The 17,491-nt window shown below is 40.2% G+C and overlaps 1 protein-coding gene across 11 annotated transcripts in view; it reads right to left on the bottom strand.

Moving 5' to 3' along the window:
* Positions 1 to 17,491, bottom strand: part of macf1a (microtubule actin crosslinking factor 1a) — a 173,607-nt gene that overhangs the window by 102,450 nt on the left and 53,666 nt on the right. For 10 of the 11 annotated variants that reach the window (XM_037535220.1, XM_017694516.2, XM_017694533.2 and 7 more), the window contains 2 exons: positions 7,489 to 7,550; positions 2,558 to 2,647 (listed from right to left, as the gene is read on the bottom strand). In XM_037535220.1, the coding sequence (XP_037391117.1) occupies positions 2,558 to 2,647; positions 7,489 to 7,550 (152 nt within the window). Of the gene's footprint in view, positions 1 to 2,557; positions 2,648 to 7,488; positions 7,551 to 13,511; positions 13,792 to 17,491 lie in introns of those variants that run through there. The other variant, XM_037535223.1, reaches the window with a different exon arrangement.

Raw genomic sequence — 17,491 nt, 5'->3', positions numbered from 1 at the left:
AAGCAGAAAAACAGAGCATGACAGTCGTTAAAACTAAATAAAAGCTTGGCTCAGAGTGGTAGGAATGGTTAGAGTGCCATGAAACTGCCATGTGGCAGTCAAAATTTCTCTTACAAGAAAAGCTGCATTAATCATCATTCCATGCACAAGCACACAGTGACAATCCACAACTGCCTCAGACACATAATAACGGTCTCTTTGCACACTTAAATCTAACCAGATTTTTTACACCAGATATACCCTAAGTGTTATCAATCAGCTCATGCTCAATGTCTGAGGTTCGCTTCTTCAGGTTCTCACTACAGCAATAAGGCTAATGCAGCTAAAAAATAATCTTACAATTTGTCCCAAACTCCACCAAATTGTTAAGCAACCTTAAACAGACTTGCTTATGTGGTGTCTGACACTGACATACTGTAACTTTTTAAAAGTGAAAAAATTCAAGCTTTAAGATGACAATGCATCATACATTTTTCCATTTGTATAGATACCACAACACCATAAAAACAACCAAATGAAATTAACTATTTAATATGAGATTACGGCATGCAGTTTGCTACTTGGTGAGGTATAAGCTTTGGTTTCTTTCACTTCTTTCATTAGCATTGTAGCTCCAATACAAAACTAAAGAGGCAAGCCTCAGGCATGAAACACATCTTATCTATTTTTACTACTTTGGGGTGAAGGCAAAATTTTGTAAAATTTTACTCTTTTTGTGTCCAGGTAGCCAAACGAACATGCTCAGCCACACACACAAAGAAGTGCCAAGGTCTGAGTGCAGGACGCAGTGCTGGTTATTCAGGCTTCTGTGCAGCAGGAGCGGCTCTAGGGAGGTGGAACTGAGCACGGTACTGGCTCCATGCAGGGGACAGGAGTAGGAAACACCTCAACAGCACTCTATTGCTCTAACCAGCTTGCCTCAGAGCCTGCAGACAGCAGGCAAATCTGTCCTTTCTGACTCTAGAGGTCTTAGAAAAATAGTCCAGCAAAAATATTTATACAATTTCCCAATTACTGCCAAATGTCGTCACCTAGCCAAGGCATGTTTGATGTCCGAAGATTGTTACTCAGAGTTACAAGCATTTAAAAAGTAAACTTTATACTAGCAATTCCATTTTACAGTTGCAACTGCAGTAAGCTGTTAAGTCATACATGATGTCTGACACTCTAATTATATTATAAAGTGGAAAAAAAATACTGTATAGCTGAAAACAGCAGCAGTAATTTTAAAGCCTGAAATGTATTTACACTTTTGCACATGCAATTTGCAATACATGCACTGGTGAGTTATATACTTCCATTATTTATTATTTTCAGAGCAAAACTGCTAAAGCAAACTTTAAATACCATACACGTCTTGGCTGCTCGACTACCTTTAGAGTACGGGAAAATTGATAAAGTTTACAAATATGGTATTTTGCCAAACTACTTCGTGATGTGATTATGCAGGGGCTTTAATGTGCCTATTCATGAGAAATACATATAAAAAATAAAAATAGAAATACATTATCAAAATGAGTGCTAATACTTGTAAAAGTAAAAAATGTGTATGGGACAAATAGTCCCTTTAAATGTGAATTTGCTATGTGACTACGTAACGCAGATGTGCAACCTTCTGACCTTCAGATGTTTTAAGTGCACACCACTCACATGCAGTCACAAGAACTGAGTGTATGTGTGTGCTGGGAATTTGAAGGTTGTCACACATACTCCCTGAGCTCCATCTTCCTCTTCCTCCCCACCCAGCAAGATGAGTGGAGGGGCACGAGGCACACACTTTTTCCGTAGAGTAGAACCGCCCTTGTGCTGATCACGACAGAAACAAAAAGAAAGATAGAGAGAGAAAGGATAGCGGATGAAGACTGAAAAAACAGTGAGAGAATGTAAGAGAGCAGTCGGAGAGAGCATAATGCTGAAACCCAAATGAAAAACAACACAGGAAAGGTAATTGGTATTATGCAATGCAATATGGAAAATGAAGAAGAGAGTGCACTGAGAGGAAAAGAGGAGAAAAAACAAAATGGAGTGAGTGAGAACAAAAGTGAAACAGAATGAAAATCCATAAGAGAGAAAACAGGAGTGAAAAAAAAAAAGAGATGGAGAATCTTATGAGCTGCTGAATCTGAGTCAGCAGTCATTCTATTAATCCACCTATCCATCAAAATGCTCCAGTGCATAGTAGTCTCTAGGAGTCAGGGTGGTGGGCAGGACAAACAGCAAGACAATGCAGAGATGCTGAGGTCATCAGACACTTCGGTCACTCTGTGTGACCATGCATGGCTATGCAGTCAGCCAGCAAGCCATTTCTGTTCCCTTAAATGGGTTCTGCTTTCGCTGAGAAAAATACATATGGTAGGAGGTCACAGGTAACCAGCTCCAAAAAGCTCAAGCACCAGTGTCCAGCTGACCATGCTCTCATGCTCACTGTTCAGTACCAGGAAAGAAGTGCATGATCATTGAAACACAGTGGACCTGCGTGCTGTGTGGCTTTAGGATAATGTAGAGCAGAAGAGGATGAATGAATGTGTGTGTGTGTGGTGTGTGTTTGTATTCTTACCAGCGTGACTCCAGATAGCACCTCCAGCAAGGATATGAGATTGTGACCATCTCTTAGATCCTCGTACAGGTCTGTGATGTGCTTCCGCACCTACAGAGAGAGAGAGAGAGAGAGAGAGAGAGAGAGAGAGAGAGAGAGAGAGAGAGAGAGAGAGAGAGAGACAGAGAGACAGAGAGACAGAGAGACAGAGAGAGAGAGACACAGAGAGAGAGAGACACAGAGAGAGAGAGAGAGAGAGAGAGAGAGAGAGAGAGAGAGAGAGAGAGAGAGAGAGAGAGAGAGAGAGAGAGAGAGAGAGAGAGACACAGAGAGAGAGAGAGAGAGAGAGAGAGAGAGAGAGAGAGAGAGAGAGAGAGAGAGAGAGAGAGAAAAAAATTATGCAAAGATGTGTGATCAGTCTTGGAATAAAGAAAGTCAAGATTGCTGCATACATTTAAGACTGATGCCCTCATTGCCAACTGCAGTATATTTGGTTCTGAGACAATAATGCTTATTCATCAAAGCTGTATAGAAATGAGCACAAGCAGGAGTGCCCGAAATGACGTATGATCTATGCTGCGCCTGAATGCATTCAAACTCAGTGGCATAAAACTCAAACTGTGGTTTGCAAATGCTACTTTTTTAATGATATCTGACCATATACAACTTTGATCAACCAAACATCTGCTTCTGTCCATAGTGCAGGCCACTATATTCCACCAACAGCAGTACCCCAAAACACTGTATCCCAACCCTGACCCTGGAGTACCCACCCTTGTGTTTCCATGCTCCTACACGTTATACAAATCTCTTCATCAAGTTGAAGAGTGTGAATGTGTGTGTGTGTGTGTGTGTGTGTGTGTGTTAGAGCAGGAAAAAAAACACTAAAATGCGCAGGACAGGGATACTTCAGAACCAGTATCCAGTAACAAAGTAAATAGGACACCAGTATGAAGAGCAATGTCAATTAGTGTAGTCGTATCTCTAGCCAGCAGGGGGCACCAGAGTCATTCAGATATAAAGCTACAATAGACAAAGGCAGGCTGCTGACAGGCCTTCAACGTGGAGTGCTGGAGTGGACTGACAGGATTAGGAGTTCAGAGAGTGTGTGTGTTTGTGTGTGTCTATAATAGAGCGAGCCATTGAGCTGACACAGGATCCAGCAGGTCCAGCACAGCTGCCTCCTGTGGACAGCCCTACTGAGCCATAGACTGGCACCATCTGGACAGGATGTCTGAGCATTCTCAGACTATTCAGTGTGTTTGAGTCCTGCCCTTTACCCAGGTATCTTCACCCTACTCCTCATCATCAGTTCTCTGTGGATTAATCTTAAACATGGAAGGGGCCAGGTAAGAATCAACAGGAAAAGATATGGGTGACAGAATCCTCAGAGGTTTTTTCCCCCACTGACCTAAGAGACATAATATCACTGAAAACAACATAATACTGCATACTGTACTATTCACCCTTCTGTTCTAGACAAAATATTCCAATAAAGCATCAAACTTGGAGTGTGATAATAAAAGAGAAGGTAGAACCTAGGCCACAGAGCTAAAACAAACATTATTGACATGGAGGAATAAACTCGTTCCCTAATGAGTGACGGGCCAGCCCCCTACTTCGACAAATCCACCTAAGGTCATCTTACACCACACCTGCATGTATATAATATGTATATAAATAGTGGGGTGGAGACAGCATGTCTGATCACATGGAGGAACTGACGTTTATTCAAGGGCGTGCTTATTTATTGTCTACCGTTTCCTGAATGATGAGCTTCTGGTCAACCAGTGACCCCAAATTTGACCAAATGTTTTAAATATCTGCAAAAAAATCTGATATTTGTAACGTGTATGCAAGTTTTGAAATCAGTAGTTCAATAATGCTCTTCACGGACACATAAAAGGCCCATGCGCATTTTTACAATTTTCTCCTCAATTTCGCCATGTCCAATTCCTCCCTCTAGCTAGGTCTCCCCTAGTCCCACAGTCCAACCAATGCTGAGTGGGTGAATGGGATGAAGACTAACACAAGTGATTTAATCTGAATAGCGATATCCCAAGACCCCCAAGAGTAAAAGTGTGTCAGTTAATTATGTTACTCCCTGCCATTCCTTCACCAAATCGTGCAGTCTCAACTGCAGCCTCAGACCCATCAACCACATCAAATAGGTTCAGCATGATGTGTGGCGCAGAGAGGTCAGTGTTTATGTTATTTGTGCACTGAACAAAACACACACAAATAAAGTTAAACACACACACACCCCTTCAGTCAGCACAGCCTCACTTATGAGTCATCACATACACACCTATACACCTGCTTCAGAGAGCTATTTCAGCACCCTGCATAAATATATGACCTCACCTGTTCTATACTTAACCTGACAGTCAGGTGGAGCTACTGCTAGATTTTACAGGCACAGCTGATGATGCACTGATATGGGAACTGTAGGCAAATGCATATGACAATATGTAGCACAGTTGGCACATAAACTTTTATAAAATGTAAAAATAGGACTAGATCCAACTGTATTAGTATTGTAACATTTATTTCTATAGGGGTATAAATGCAGTAAAATGAATAAAATGAAGACATTTTAGCATCATTTAAATGTTTTGCTCCTCCTGAGTTCAATATATGTCATAACATTTTTTAAGCCAATACATGCCATTACTGATATAATTCTGATATCCCTGGTATCCCTAGATTTGACAGTCGCTGGTTGAACGTCTATGACGTAAACAGTGAGTGTTTGTACTGGGTGTATGTGATGCCATGCATATTTGCATTTAGTAAGGGATATTGATGCTAATACACCAGTCAACCTTTGGTAACCAGTTAAACCAAAAGCCAAAACATGTTACAAAACCATCAGAAACCAAAATAAACACTTAATGGTTTCTATGTTTTTTTTTCAGCAGGGATACATTCAAAAAAGTTTTAGACTAAAGCTTTATATTACGCTCAATTTAAGCCTGCTTGAAGTAAATGTTTATTCCTGCACATGTAAGTGTCCACATAAAGGCCCCATATTAATGGTAAGTTAATTGAGCAATACGTCTATATAAACCATGATCTTAAACAGATTACATAATCTGTCATTGGTGTAATATTTACCCTGTGAATTTCTATATATGCGTTCAAAGTTTGTTTTTTGCCTAAAGCTTTAAAATATAACATTAGCCCAACGCAAATTTATCACAAATTTATTGGAAACCCACATAAAACGGATGAAATGTTGATTAGCCTAACACTCGCTCAGGAAAACCAAAACAAGTGTTGGCACATGAGCTGAATGCCACTGGGTTGAACCTGCTGGAGTGAAACTGCTGGTGTGAAACTGTGGCGCTGCAGCTCTACAGACATATAATATTGATTTAGGCAAAACCTTCTTTTCATACTAAGGAAGACACTATGATGAACATGAAACAGTGGAAGACATTTCAATTTTTAAAAGAAGGCAAGGTATTCTCAAACGTTGGACAGGAAGCATATATACTGTACTAAAATATTAGCTTCATGCTTCAAAGCAGTTTTATGTCAACAAAACCTTTGCCATTTCTTGGTTTTTCTTAACTGGAAAAAAATCAAAAGAAGACAATGCGTTCCCAAACATTTGATGGGAAGTGAAACTGTTAAAATAGCAACTTATTACATCATAGCCAAATAAGGAAAAATGGTACTGCTAGATTTCTGTACATAGGTAAAAGGTCTCATATATATATATATATATATATATATATATATATATATATATATATATATATATATATATATATATATATATATATATACACACACACACACACACACACACACACACACACACACACACACACACATACATATATACACACTGTACTGGGTGAAAAAAGCTTTTTAGTCTGTGGTCAGCCTTTTCCAAATCATATTTGCTGCATCATTATATAGCACCACATGCTACAGCAGATACCAGTGGTGAATGCTACCTACCAACAGAGACTATGAGCCTGATCCCAGTTGGGTAGTACGGGAACTCGAACGGTTCATTAAATACTAAATAGCTAATGCACATACCATAACAAATTACACTCCACTACAAATGACTTGGGCAAATGTGACAGGAAAAAAAAAAAAAAAAAACTGGTGTGCTGTCATATACATTGTCTACTGCACACATTACTACTATCCAAACTCATTGGCAGAGCTTTTAGAGATGCTAGAGGTTTTAAGAAAGTATATTATGCCTTTCAAACCAGGAGGAGAAGTATTTTCTCTGCTCTTTACTGTGTCTTTTTCATCTAGTCAGTGCATATGACTGACTAATGTTGCTCCCCTCCCCGATTACAGCCAGTAGGTCACACGACCCTTCAGTAAAAATAGATCACAATGTCCAGCGTTTGTCTAACGTTACACCAGCACTGTGTCAACAGTTCCCGTTGCTTGCAGTCTGACCCACATTACAGTAATACAGCCAGAGTTATGAGGTCACTGGCTCCATGACCCTGTCCACTGATTGGTTTCTTGCCCTGCCCTTAGAATACCCAGCATTCCTCACTTCCACACCTCTCTGTGCTCAGTGAGGCTGAGCAGGCAGACGCTGGCTTATAGAACTTTTGCATGCCAGCAGTGGCTAGACCCTTGAGAAAAAACACAGCATGGAAGTGATGCATATGCAGCATGTACAGTTGATTTCTTACATGAGGTGATGTAAATATTCTAATATCACATTAAATTCTTAGAAATATTCTAATATCAGATTGAATTCTTGCAGGACTGGCCTGTTGTTGTCACATGCCTTTTTAGTCTGGTCACTTTAGCAAAAAACAGTCAAACTCTGTAAATACCTCTGAGCCTTGAACAGTACTTGTGTGTTCACGAGTGCCTGCATATTTCACAAAACCAGATCAGTGGCTATCAGCTTGTATATGCACAGCAGAAAGACAAAAATAACCCAGGAGTTTGTACTATACCTTGATGAGGTGCTTGTTGACCCATTTGGTGAAGGTTTTCTTCTGTACCCTGTCTCGCTCGTCTGCAAAGGAGGACCAGGAAACAAGGAGAGAGGTAGAGGAAAAAAAGGAGAGAGAGAGAGAGAGAGAGAGAGAGAGAGAGAGAGAGGGTTAATGTTGGTACAGCAGGAGAACTGCAGCATCATTATTTTAGCTTGTATTATTTAGAGGCTCCTCCCCAACCTCATGTTTTCTGCAGACTGAGTTCTAAAAATAAACAGAGACAAGCAACCAAACAGAGATTTCTCCAATCCTTTTTTTTTTAAATGATGCTACAACACAAACGCAATTAGCACCCATTTACAAAACAAGGTTTCCTTGCCATTGAACAATATTAGCTGCATTAAGATGTGCCTGAACTAAAAGTGGAAACTAGGCTGGAAGTCAAAAATAGCTTAGTTTGATAAGGGAGTCACAATGATTCTGATTCACACAAGCCACATATCCCATCACTTTCAACAGATAATTATAAATGATATCCAGCTATAATACACACTCATTTTAACATCCCTACTGTCAACTATGTTCTGGAATGTACTAATCTATCTTGAATTTTCTAATGCCCTGTATAAACAGCGAGCAGCATGACTAATAACAGAATGCTTTTATTGCTAGGACTACATTCCTTTACACAATACAGACTGGAATCACTGCTGTCTGAATAAAAGCAATAGATTAATAAACAAATCACATTGATGCATTATAAAAATGAGTAATCTATTTTACATATATAATTATGGACAAATATAGGCTTCAAGATGGCCATTTTACATATACAAATGTACTTTTGTCTATTGTGCAAATATGATTGTCCACCAATTTAACACAAATTTAAAATGTCTTCAGTTAGAACAAGAAACGCTTCAAACCTTAGATGGAAAACATTACAGTATAGATCATGTTCTGAGGTTTAATAAGTTGATACTGACACAATGCAACCATAATGCCACATTTAAAAACAAAAACAGGACAAATTATGTACTCATAAATACTTATGATAGAGATGGCACAATATCACTTTCTTTTCTAGTAATGATACTTAACAGGCTTGATTAGCCTGAAGGGCTGTTACTTCATAGGCTTTTTTTTTTTGGCTCATACCTCCTACTCGCGAAGGCATAATTTTGCATGCGGCTGATTTCTTAGTTCATACTAAACCAAAACTCATCCAGCACTCAACTCCCCACCCAAAATTTGAGACATGACAAAACCAAATTTTGTGAACTTGTCCTATATTTTCATTCCATCCTCATTAAACGGGTATTCAATTCTCTGCAAGAGCCTGAACATCAGTAATTCTATTAAAAAAAAAACCAAAACCTGACATTTGTAAATGCTGTGGCTGTTACAAATCGATGAGTCTTCAAACCAGAAAACATTTTTTAAACACCAAATAGTAAACACTCCTTCTGGATTAGAGCATTGCTGACAAAAACAGCTGTAACTCAGGAAGGCTTTGTCTGTTCCAGTGAAACTTTATAGACCTTTATAGAGCCTGTCAATTTTGGCATGTGTGTCAAGAGGGGGCACTATAAAAGCTAAGTAGCTGTTTCTCTGCATTATTACCTCCAATTAGACTGAGATTTTGCATGCCGTGTCTTGGGCTAACTTACAAGCAGGATGATGAGATAACAATCATCAGCCAATAAGCCTTCAGAAGCCCTTTGACAAGCTTAACATTGATTAATCATCATGAAACTCCCAAAAACCCTGTGAAGTTTCAAAGGACGACACGGGAACACTACTCAAATTTTCAACAATCAAATCAAGTATTCCTAATACACCACCTTAATTGAGGACATGAAAATGGATTAAAATAATGCAATTTAATAAGCCTAATAACTTTCTAATTACAAATGTTTTCATAAAATGTATTGTAATATTTAAACTAGTTATCTAAAACATTCAGATGATGCACGCAAAATGTATGTTGGAAATCGGCATGTTTGACTTACTTGTTTAATTCTACACCTTATAAATCCAACGGCAAGAAGTTAATCTGTTCTTAACTTGATCTATAATCGTAACAGATGAAGGACTGTTTGACATACTATTCATCTTCTGTCTGTAAAAAGGCCTCAGTCGGACGTACCAGACCTCACTGAGCTGATTGGTACTTGGACCTTGTAGACTGCTCCTTGTAGCCATTTTTTATCTTTGAAAATACAATGCTTTACAATTAAGATGAGTACCTAAAAGTAGGCCATCATGCTCAAACTACTCCAACATGCCCTACAGTATTCCACAGTACACAAATAATAACATGACATTACACAATGAGAGGGGGCACTATTTCAGGTTAGATTTATTACAGGACTGGATCAGATTCATTCGTTTCTTTCTGAAATCTGACTCTGCCCAATACTGAAACTCACTAATACTGACATGCGATCTCTAACTGATAACATCAGTGACAAGCTTAGAAAAGCAAACTGTTGCATACAGTGACAAAATTTATCAAGACAAATTCCTCTAATGTACAGAATTACAACCCCATTGTAATTACAACCCCAAAAGGTTAGGACGCTGTGCAGAATGTAAATGCGATGAAAAGCAAATCATGTAAACCATATTTTTAAAGGAAAATACTAAAAACATATTAAACATTGAAACAGAGAAATTTTGTTTTTTGAGAAAAAAAAAAAAACATGCCCATTTTGAATTTGATGCCAGCAACACATTCCAAAAAAGTTGGAATGGGGGCATGTTTACCTCTGTGTTTCATCAGCTCTTCTTTTAACAACACCCTGTAAGCATTTGTGAACTGAGGAGACCAATTGCTGCAGTTTTGAAAGTGAAATATTTTCCCATTCTTTCATTTCATTTCATTATGTGCTAAATGTTCATCAGTGATAGGTGACGGGTCTGGACTGCAGGCAGGCCCTGTTTATCACCCAGACTCTTAATAAGGAGCAATGCGTAATACACACAGAATATGGTTTGGCATCATCTTGCTAAAACAAGCAAAGCCTTCTCCTTCGTCTGGATGGCAGAATATGTTGTCAAAACATATATCACTCAGCATTAATGGTGCCTTTACAGATGTGCACACCACACATGCCATGCGCATTAATACACCCCTATACCATCATGAATACTGGCATTTCAACTGTGCAACTGATAAGTTGAAAGATCTTGAGTCTGGGGGACACGATGTCCATGTTTTTCAAAAAAAATTTCAAATGTTGATCTGTCAGACCACAGGACACTTCCCCTCAGTCCATTTTAAATGAGCTCAGGCCCAGAGAAGGCCACAACATTTCTGGATCCTATGTAGAGTTTCTTCTTTTGTTTTACAGTTTTAACTTGCATTTGTGGATGCAGCGACAAAATTTGTTCACAGACAGTGGTTTTCAAAAGTGTCCTTGAGCCCATGCAGTGATTTCCACTAAAAAAATCATGCCTGTTTTTAATGCATTGATACCAAAGGGCCTAAAGATCATGGCCAGCAAATACTGGTTTTTGGTTTTGTCCCTTGCGTACAGAGATTTCTCCAGATTCTCTAAAACTTTTGTTATTATGTACCATAGATAATGAAATGCAAAAGTTCTTTGCTACTTTATTTTGAGAAATGTCATACTTAAATTATTGCCCTATTTGCTCGTGCAGTCTTTCATAGAGTGGTGAACTCATTCCCATCCTAAGACTCAGCCTCTATGGAATGCTCTTTTTATACCAAATCATGGTACTGACCTGTTGCCTATTAACCACCAGGTGTGGTTTTTTTTTGTTTTGTTTTTTTTTTGCGTTACCAAATGTTTTGCTGCCCCCGTCCCAAATTTATTAGAACAAGTTATTGGCATCAAATTAGAAACGGGCATATATTTAAAAAAATAATAATAATCTCAGTTTCAATATTTGATATGTTCTATTTGAACCACTTTCAATGAAATATAAGGTTTAAATAATTTGCACATCATTGCATTTTCTTTTCATTTTGCAACTTTTTTGGAAATCGGGTTATACTTTCTGATAACTCTGCCAGATGCACAGCTGACTGTATAAGAATCTGGTCCGAGCACTGCGTTAACACACCAAAGCGGTGAGGCACGCAGACCTAGAATAGAGCCCTGATCCCATAGTAACTTTCATCCGTTCCTGACACACGCCCCCCCTCCCCCCCGACACAAGTGTTTTTCTTTCCCTCCCATTCTCTTCTCCCCATCCTACTTCAGCCTCCTCTGTTGTGGTTGCTATGCCAACAGTGAGATACAGAGAGGCCATGTGGTGTAGAATCTTGTTGGCCCACTTCCTTTCCAAGATATGTACACACATTACAACCTAATCACAAATTTGTGATAAAACACACACACACACACACACACACACACACACACACACTCCATACAAATGTTTGACTTGTACACTTGTTTCTCCTTCACTGCTTTATTCAACAGCCATCACATTCACTTAATCAGAGGAAGGATTAGGACTGGCAGCAAACATGCAGTCAGTCTCTCCTTTGCAAAACAGGATTTTGGACCCAAGAAATTCAGGTTAGGCACCTTAACGAAGTCTTTCTCCAGGGTAAATTGCATGGACACAAAGAAACTAGGGAGCACACACACACACACACACACACACACACACACACACACAGCACAGAATTTCCACACAGTCTGTTGCAAGAGCTTTTCACCCTAGGACATGCTTGACTAGTTTGTCACCTTAATGCTAATTTGCTTTAAAACAACAAGGAGTGTCTGATATTTTTATCTATTCTGTGTTCAAATCAAGGCCTGCAACTATCGAATATTCATATTTGAATATAAAGCTTATGACATGGCATTGCTGTTAATTATTATTATTATTATTGTAATAATGATTGCAGTTAACAATATTAATAAAAATACTACTACTACTACTACTACTACTACTACTACTACTACTACTACTACTACTACTACTACTACTACTACTACATTATTATTATGCAGCCAACAGTGCATCTACTCTATTGATTTATTTTGCTTATTTTGCTAAAACAATTTTTTCCTACAAGTTGCAATCTTCCACAGCAAGCTGATTTTAAACTCTAAATTGGAATCTTCCCCCTGTTTGAACAGCAAGAGTGGTCATTTTAATCAGGTCTTAAATTTGAAAACAAACTTGGGTAAACTCTCGTAAACAAAGTGAAAAGGAGGTGATCAAGGTTTTTAATCCATTTGGAACCTACCAACACACACTACCATCTCCTTGAGTTGTGAAAGTCTCGCAACCTATGCCAAATCGCAATGTTCAATGAATTTGCAGAGGGTGTGCAGAGCTGAAAACTGTGTGCTACCAGCAACAAGGTAGTACTAGTAGCAACGGTTAGGGAAAATAAAAAGTGCTTCTCTGTGGAACTGCAGATGTATGGTTCTTAAAAGTTCTTAAAAGGCTTTTCCAATTTTGAAAAATTAAATTTGCAAATTTATCAAACATTTGTTGCAGCCATATCAAATCCTTGCCAATATTCTCATTCATACATAAAGACTCTGTAGGAAGTTCAGGTATGTCTGCGAAGGTTTTTAGTCATTTGAATTATCTAGCACTATTAAGTCAAGGTGACTGGACTTAATCTTGAAGGCGGTTCATCAGCTCATAACTTATGATTCCTCCCTTGTAAGCCACCTTGACTTACAGCTACTAAACAACTTCCAGTATGGCACCCTCCACATTATAAGAAAGTAAACACAAGGGCAGAATAACAAGTCACCCACAGCCTGCCACCAAACACATACTGATACAAACACAGGCCTTGGCAAGTGTGACCCAAAAGAACTGGAGTGACAGCCACAGAGAGGCACACATTCCTCTATTCACACACTACGTCATTGTGTTGTGCTACATACCACCTTCACGCAATAACAACACTGCACAGAAATTTAGTGCAATAATGTTTACCCAGACTCCACTGTGCCATGGGGCAAAACAACAGTGATTAGCACAAGCATAGCACAAACAGCACATATACAAATGGCACAAAGCACACAGAAACTGACCTGTGCAGCACATGAGCATCTGCAGGTGAGCATTGAGCTTCTGCTCATTATAGTAGTCCGGCCACATTTTCTTGTTTTACTTGTCTTTTATAATCCAGAATGAGTTACCTCTCCCTTTGCATTTTGTGCTGTACCATGTTCTGATACAGCTGGCCTGATTAATCCGAACACCCAGTGGGATAAAGGTCCAGAGAGGAATCAGAGCACAAGCTAAATCCACAGCCCTGAAGGAAAGCCGGTAAGCCTGAAGCTCGCTTGCTGTCCGTCTGCTGCGTCCGCGGCCATGTCAAAGCTGGGCTCGCAGTAGCTCTCTACTGCACACGTGCATGTGTGTCAGAGTCAAAGAGAGCTCCTCCCCCTCCACTAAAAAGGGGTAAAGTTCCCCTCTGCACTCGGAGCACTCTCAGTTCATCCAGCTCTCTCAGCACACGCAGCTGTAGGTAGAAGCTCTCTCTCGCTCTCTCACTTTCTCTTTTCACACACCACTCATAATTGACAGGGAGAGCAGCCACTTAAGCCAGTCCTCATGTTTGAGTATCTAAAAAAGTTGCAGTCACAGAAGTCAAAGAAGTTCATGGAAATTTCCCAACTGATGTGAGTGCTCAGTCCTGAACACATGGGTGTGATATGGCTTCATTTATCTGAAAGTAATAAGGAAGTTGATAGAAGTCTTTTCTGGTGTCATGAGGCAACTTTCAGCATGCCATGCTGCCTTCTGGTGTGCTGATTCCAGCCTGTTGCCATGCTAACACTACAGCCAAAGTGTCTGTCCACCATTGGTCAGATCCATCCTTACCTGAAAGTGCTATGGGAAACTAGGCCAAGACATCATCGGTCAGCTACAGCTCCATGCTCTGTATCCTGTGAGGTCCTACTGACAGCAACAACTTGCAGCATATATGCTGGAGAGAGAAGGAAAAGCTTGTGTCTCTCGTCGTATAGCGTTAACAAGTGATGTTGTCTCATTCAGTTAGGAGACATTGAGGGAGGAGAAACAAAATGAAAGTGAAAGCAAGTCTGTGTAGGTAGAGGAAGAGATGGAGTGAGGTGACTAGGGGAATTCTGGGAACAAGTGGATCACACTGTGTGCTCACATGCACAGAGGTGCTACAGGGCAAAATGAATAATGGATAGTTTGGGGAAGGGGAGGGGATGAAATGACTAAGCAATGGAATAGAGTGCAGGGGAGCAGAGGGGAGGGTCTGGAGCTGCAGGAGCCAGGTCACTATCCAAATCTTTTTCCACTGACAGTCTCTGTTAAAGTTCCATTTTCCCGTCGCTGAAGCTGACCACTGACAAACAAATCAATAAAAACAAAAAACAATGGAGCAAACAAAATGTGCGAGTCAGCAAAACAACAGCAGCCACAGACATTCTGACAGAACCTCACATCACGTTACGTATGACCACAATATGACACACAGTGAGCCAATCAGCAGGGCAGAAACCAGTGTTTTAGAAAGTCCTGAATGTCATCAGTCCCTTTGGTGTCCTGATTAAAATGTCTCTTTAATCCGTCTGGATTCAGAGGGCAAACTGAGAAATCCTGCCGACCCATCCAAAGATGTGCATGCCTCTTATCTTGCTCACACACACACACACACACACACACACACACACACACACACACACACACACACACACACACAAGCGCGCACTCCCTCTCTTAGATGTTTATAGGTAGAGCAGTAGTGACTCCCCTTCAGTCACTTTCTCTTCCTGGCTGTCGAGAGAGCAAGAGATGGAGAGAGACCATCACGACTCTGCTGTCCATCAGCCTCTGTACTCCTTCCTCTTCCTCAGCCTCTCTCCTTTCTTCTCCGTTGTTGTCTTCCTGCGTCTCTCCTTAGATTTCTTTCGCGAGTGTGCCTCATTCCCCTGCAGCCCTCCGAACTATAAATATCAGACAGAGCTTACGCTAAGAGCTAATGCCACACAGTACGCTTATCCCTCCCTCTCTCTTTCTCTCTCTCACGATCGTTATCACATCTAATCTCTTTCTGTTGCTCTGTGCCTTGGTCAAGTCAGAGAATCTCTTGTTCCTCCTCTTTCATAGTTTTCTCACTCAATGCGATCTTTCTTAAACGTTTCACTATTACTCTCTCTGTCCACATGCACAGTGACACTCGGAGGCCGGCACTGTGTCATTGCCTACTTTCTCCTCGGCTTTACCCCCATGAGCAGCAGGACAAGACAAACCAGGGAAGTTCCGATAAAACAGAGGCACTCCAAAAGGCAGCAAAAGACTCATGCTGAGTTTGGAAATAGAACAGGCCAACTTACAGAAGGTTCATATTTGCCAATGGCATTAATCCGAGCAATAAGCAGACCTCGCCAGGGCCAGCCAGCTGCCGTCATACAATTATCTTATATTCAATTTGGGCTCCTTGTGACCACAGAACACTGATCAGCAGGCCCAAACAAAATCAACACAAACATCTGGAGCAGTGCCGTTGCTCTATTCATACAGCAACACAGCATACATGCTCATCAATGTGAGACACAGCACAGGGGCTTCTGAAATGAGTGATACTAAACAAGAAAACAGTTAAAGCGTTATGACCATTACTTAGAAAACCTTTGTGAAAAACAAAAAATCTGCCTGGATACAACAAACCGGCTCTGCAAACGTGTTATTTCTCAAAGGGGCTATTTAGAAGAAAGTCTTGGACCATGTGGACACACATCTCCTGGTGGCCAGAACTGGGAAATGCAGGCAGGAAAAAGGATCTATAATGATCTATAATGCATAGTCAGTATATCTGTAAGCAAAATGCCTAAATGTTTTTATGAGATACATTATTCTTACACGCAAAGCATGTTATCATCACTATCCGTAAATTATCATCATTAAATTCATCACACAATTAGTTAACCCAAAAATAAAAGTAGATAAAACACAAATGCATTCATATGCAGGACTTCAGGATTCACAAAAGTGACTCTCACGCGTGTTGATCAGTGACAGAATAATCCTATGCACTAAACCGTTTAAGACTAAAGGTCTATTAGGCCTGCAAGGTTGAACTAGCCAAACAGTGAAGGACTGTAACGAGTGAATCTCAGCCTACTGTAAGTTGGCACTCGTACATTTCAGTTAGTGATATATTGTGTGTTTTCAGTGGTTCAGCAAAAAAGAATGAAGGATTATGATGACAAAACATGTAATCCAACACAATCTATGACGTCTAAAATCTCAGACACATACATGTGCACAAAACGCAGCTGCTGGACTCCACCCAGCCCAATGTTCTGCTTCCTGTTACCACTAATAATAAACCAAGTGTTCCTGTATTTCATGGCACACACAGAAACACACAAAGCATTCTCTGAACTAATGGTAGTTACCTAACCCTACACATCTCTTTCTCTCTTCCACAAACACAGAGCCCAAAGGAGCAGGACCCCAGCTGTCTGGTCTACTTACTGACTTTTCCACTAATATGAGCAGAAGTGTGTTACATAAAGAGGGCCAGGCGGCTGGATAATGTCACATTTCCCTAAAGCCTCTGCACACAGATCCAGAACCGACTGCCACAGCAACACAGCATTTCTCTCTGATCCTATCGACTTCAATCAGTCAGGTTGAAGTGTTCAACTCAAACCTGACGGGTGTCAATTCACATTCATCAGGACAACCAGCATAGCACAGTCACCCCCTTGTCACCTCTGTCCTGCAGTTTCACTTGAACAGAAAAATCCAGATTTGCATTTAGCCCAACCACCTAACACTTCACCAGGGTATGTCTGCACTACTGTACATAAACAGAATCAACAGAATATAAACAGCATTAAGTGCAAAAAAACAGGTCAAGTCAGCTACTTTGTGTCCCTATTACTGACAAATGCACAAACTAACACTTTGCATCATCCCCATTGAAAACTTTACCAATAAAATTAGATGCTCTGGAGCAGCCAGAAATGAAAGGAAATCATGTCCAACACCAAGTGTCAGATAGAATGATATAAAGCCCTCTACC

Source organism: Pygocentrus nattereri, chromosome 27 (genome assembly GCF_015220715.1).
Source record: "Pygocentrus nattereri isolate fPygNat1 chromosome 27, fPygNat1.pri, whole genome shotgun sequence".
NCBI classification, from domain to species: domain Eukaryota; kingdom Metazoa; phylum Chordata; class Actinopteri; order Characiformes; family Serrasalmidae; genus Pygocentrus; species Pygocentrus nattereri.
This window is presented reverse-complemented; position numbering and strand designations above follow the sequence as displayed.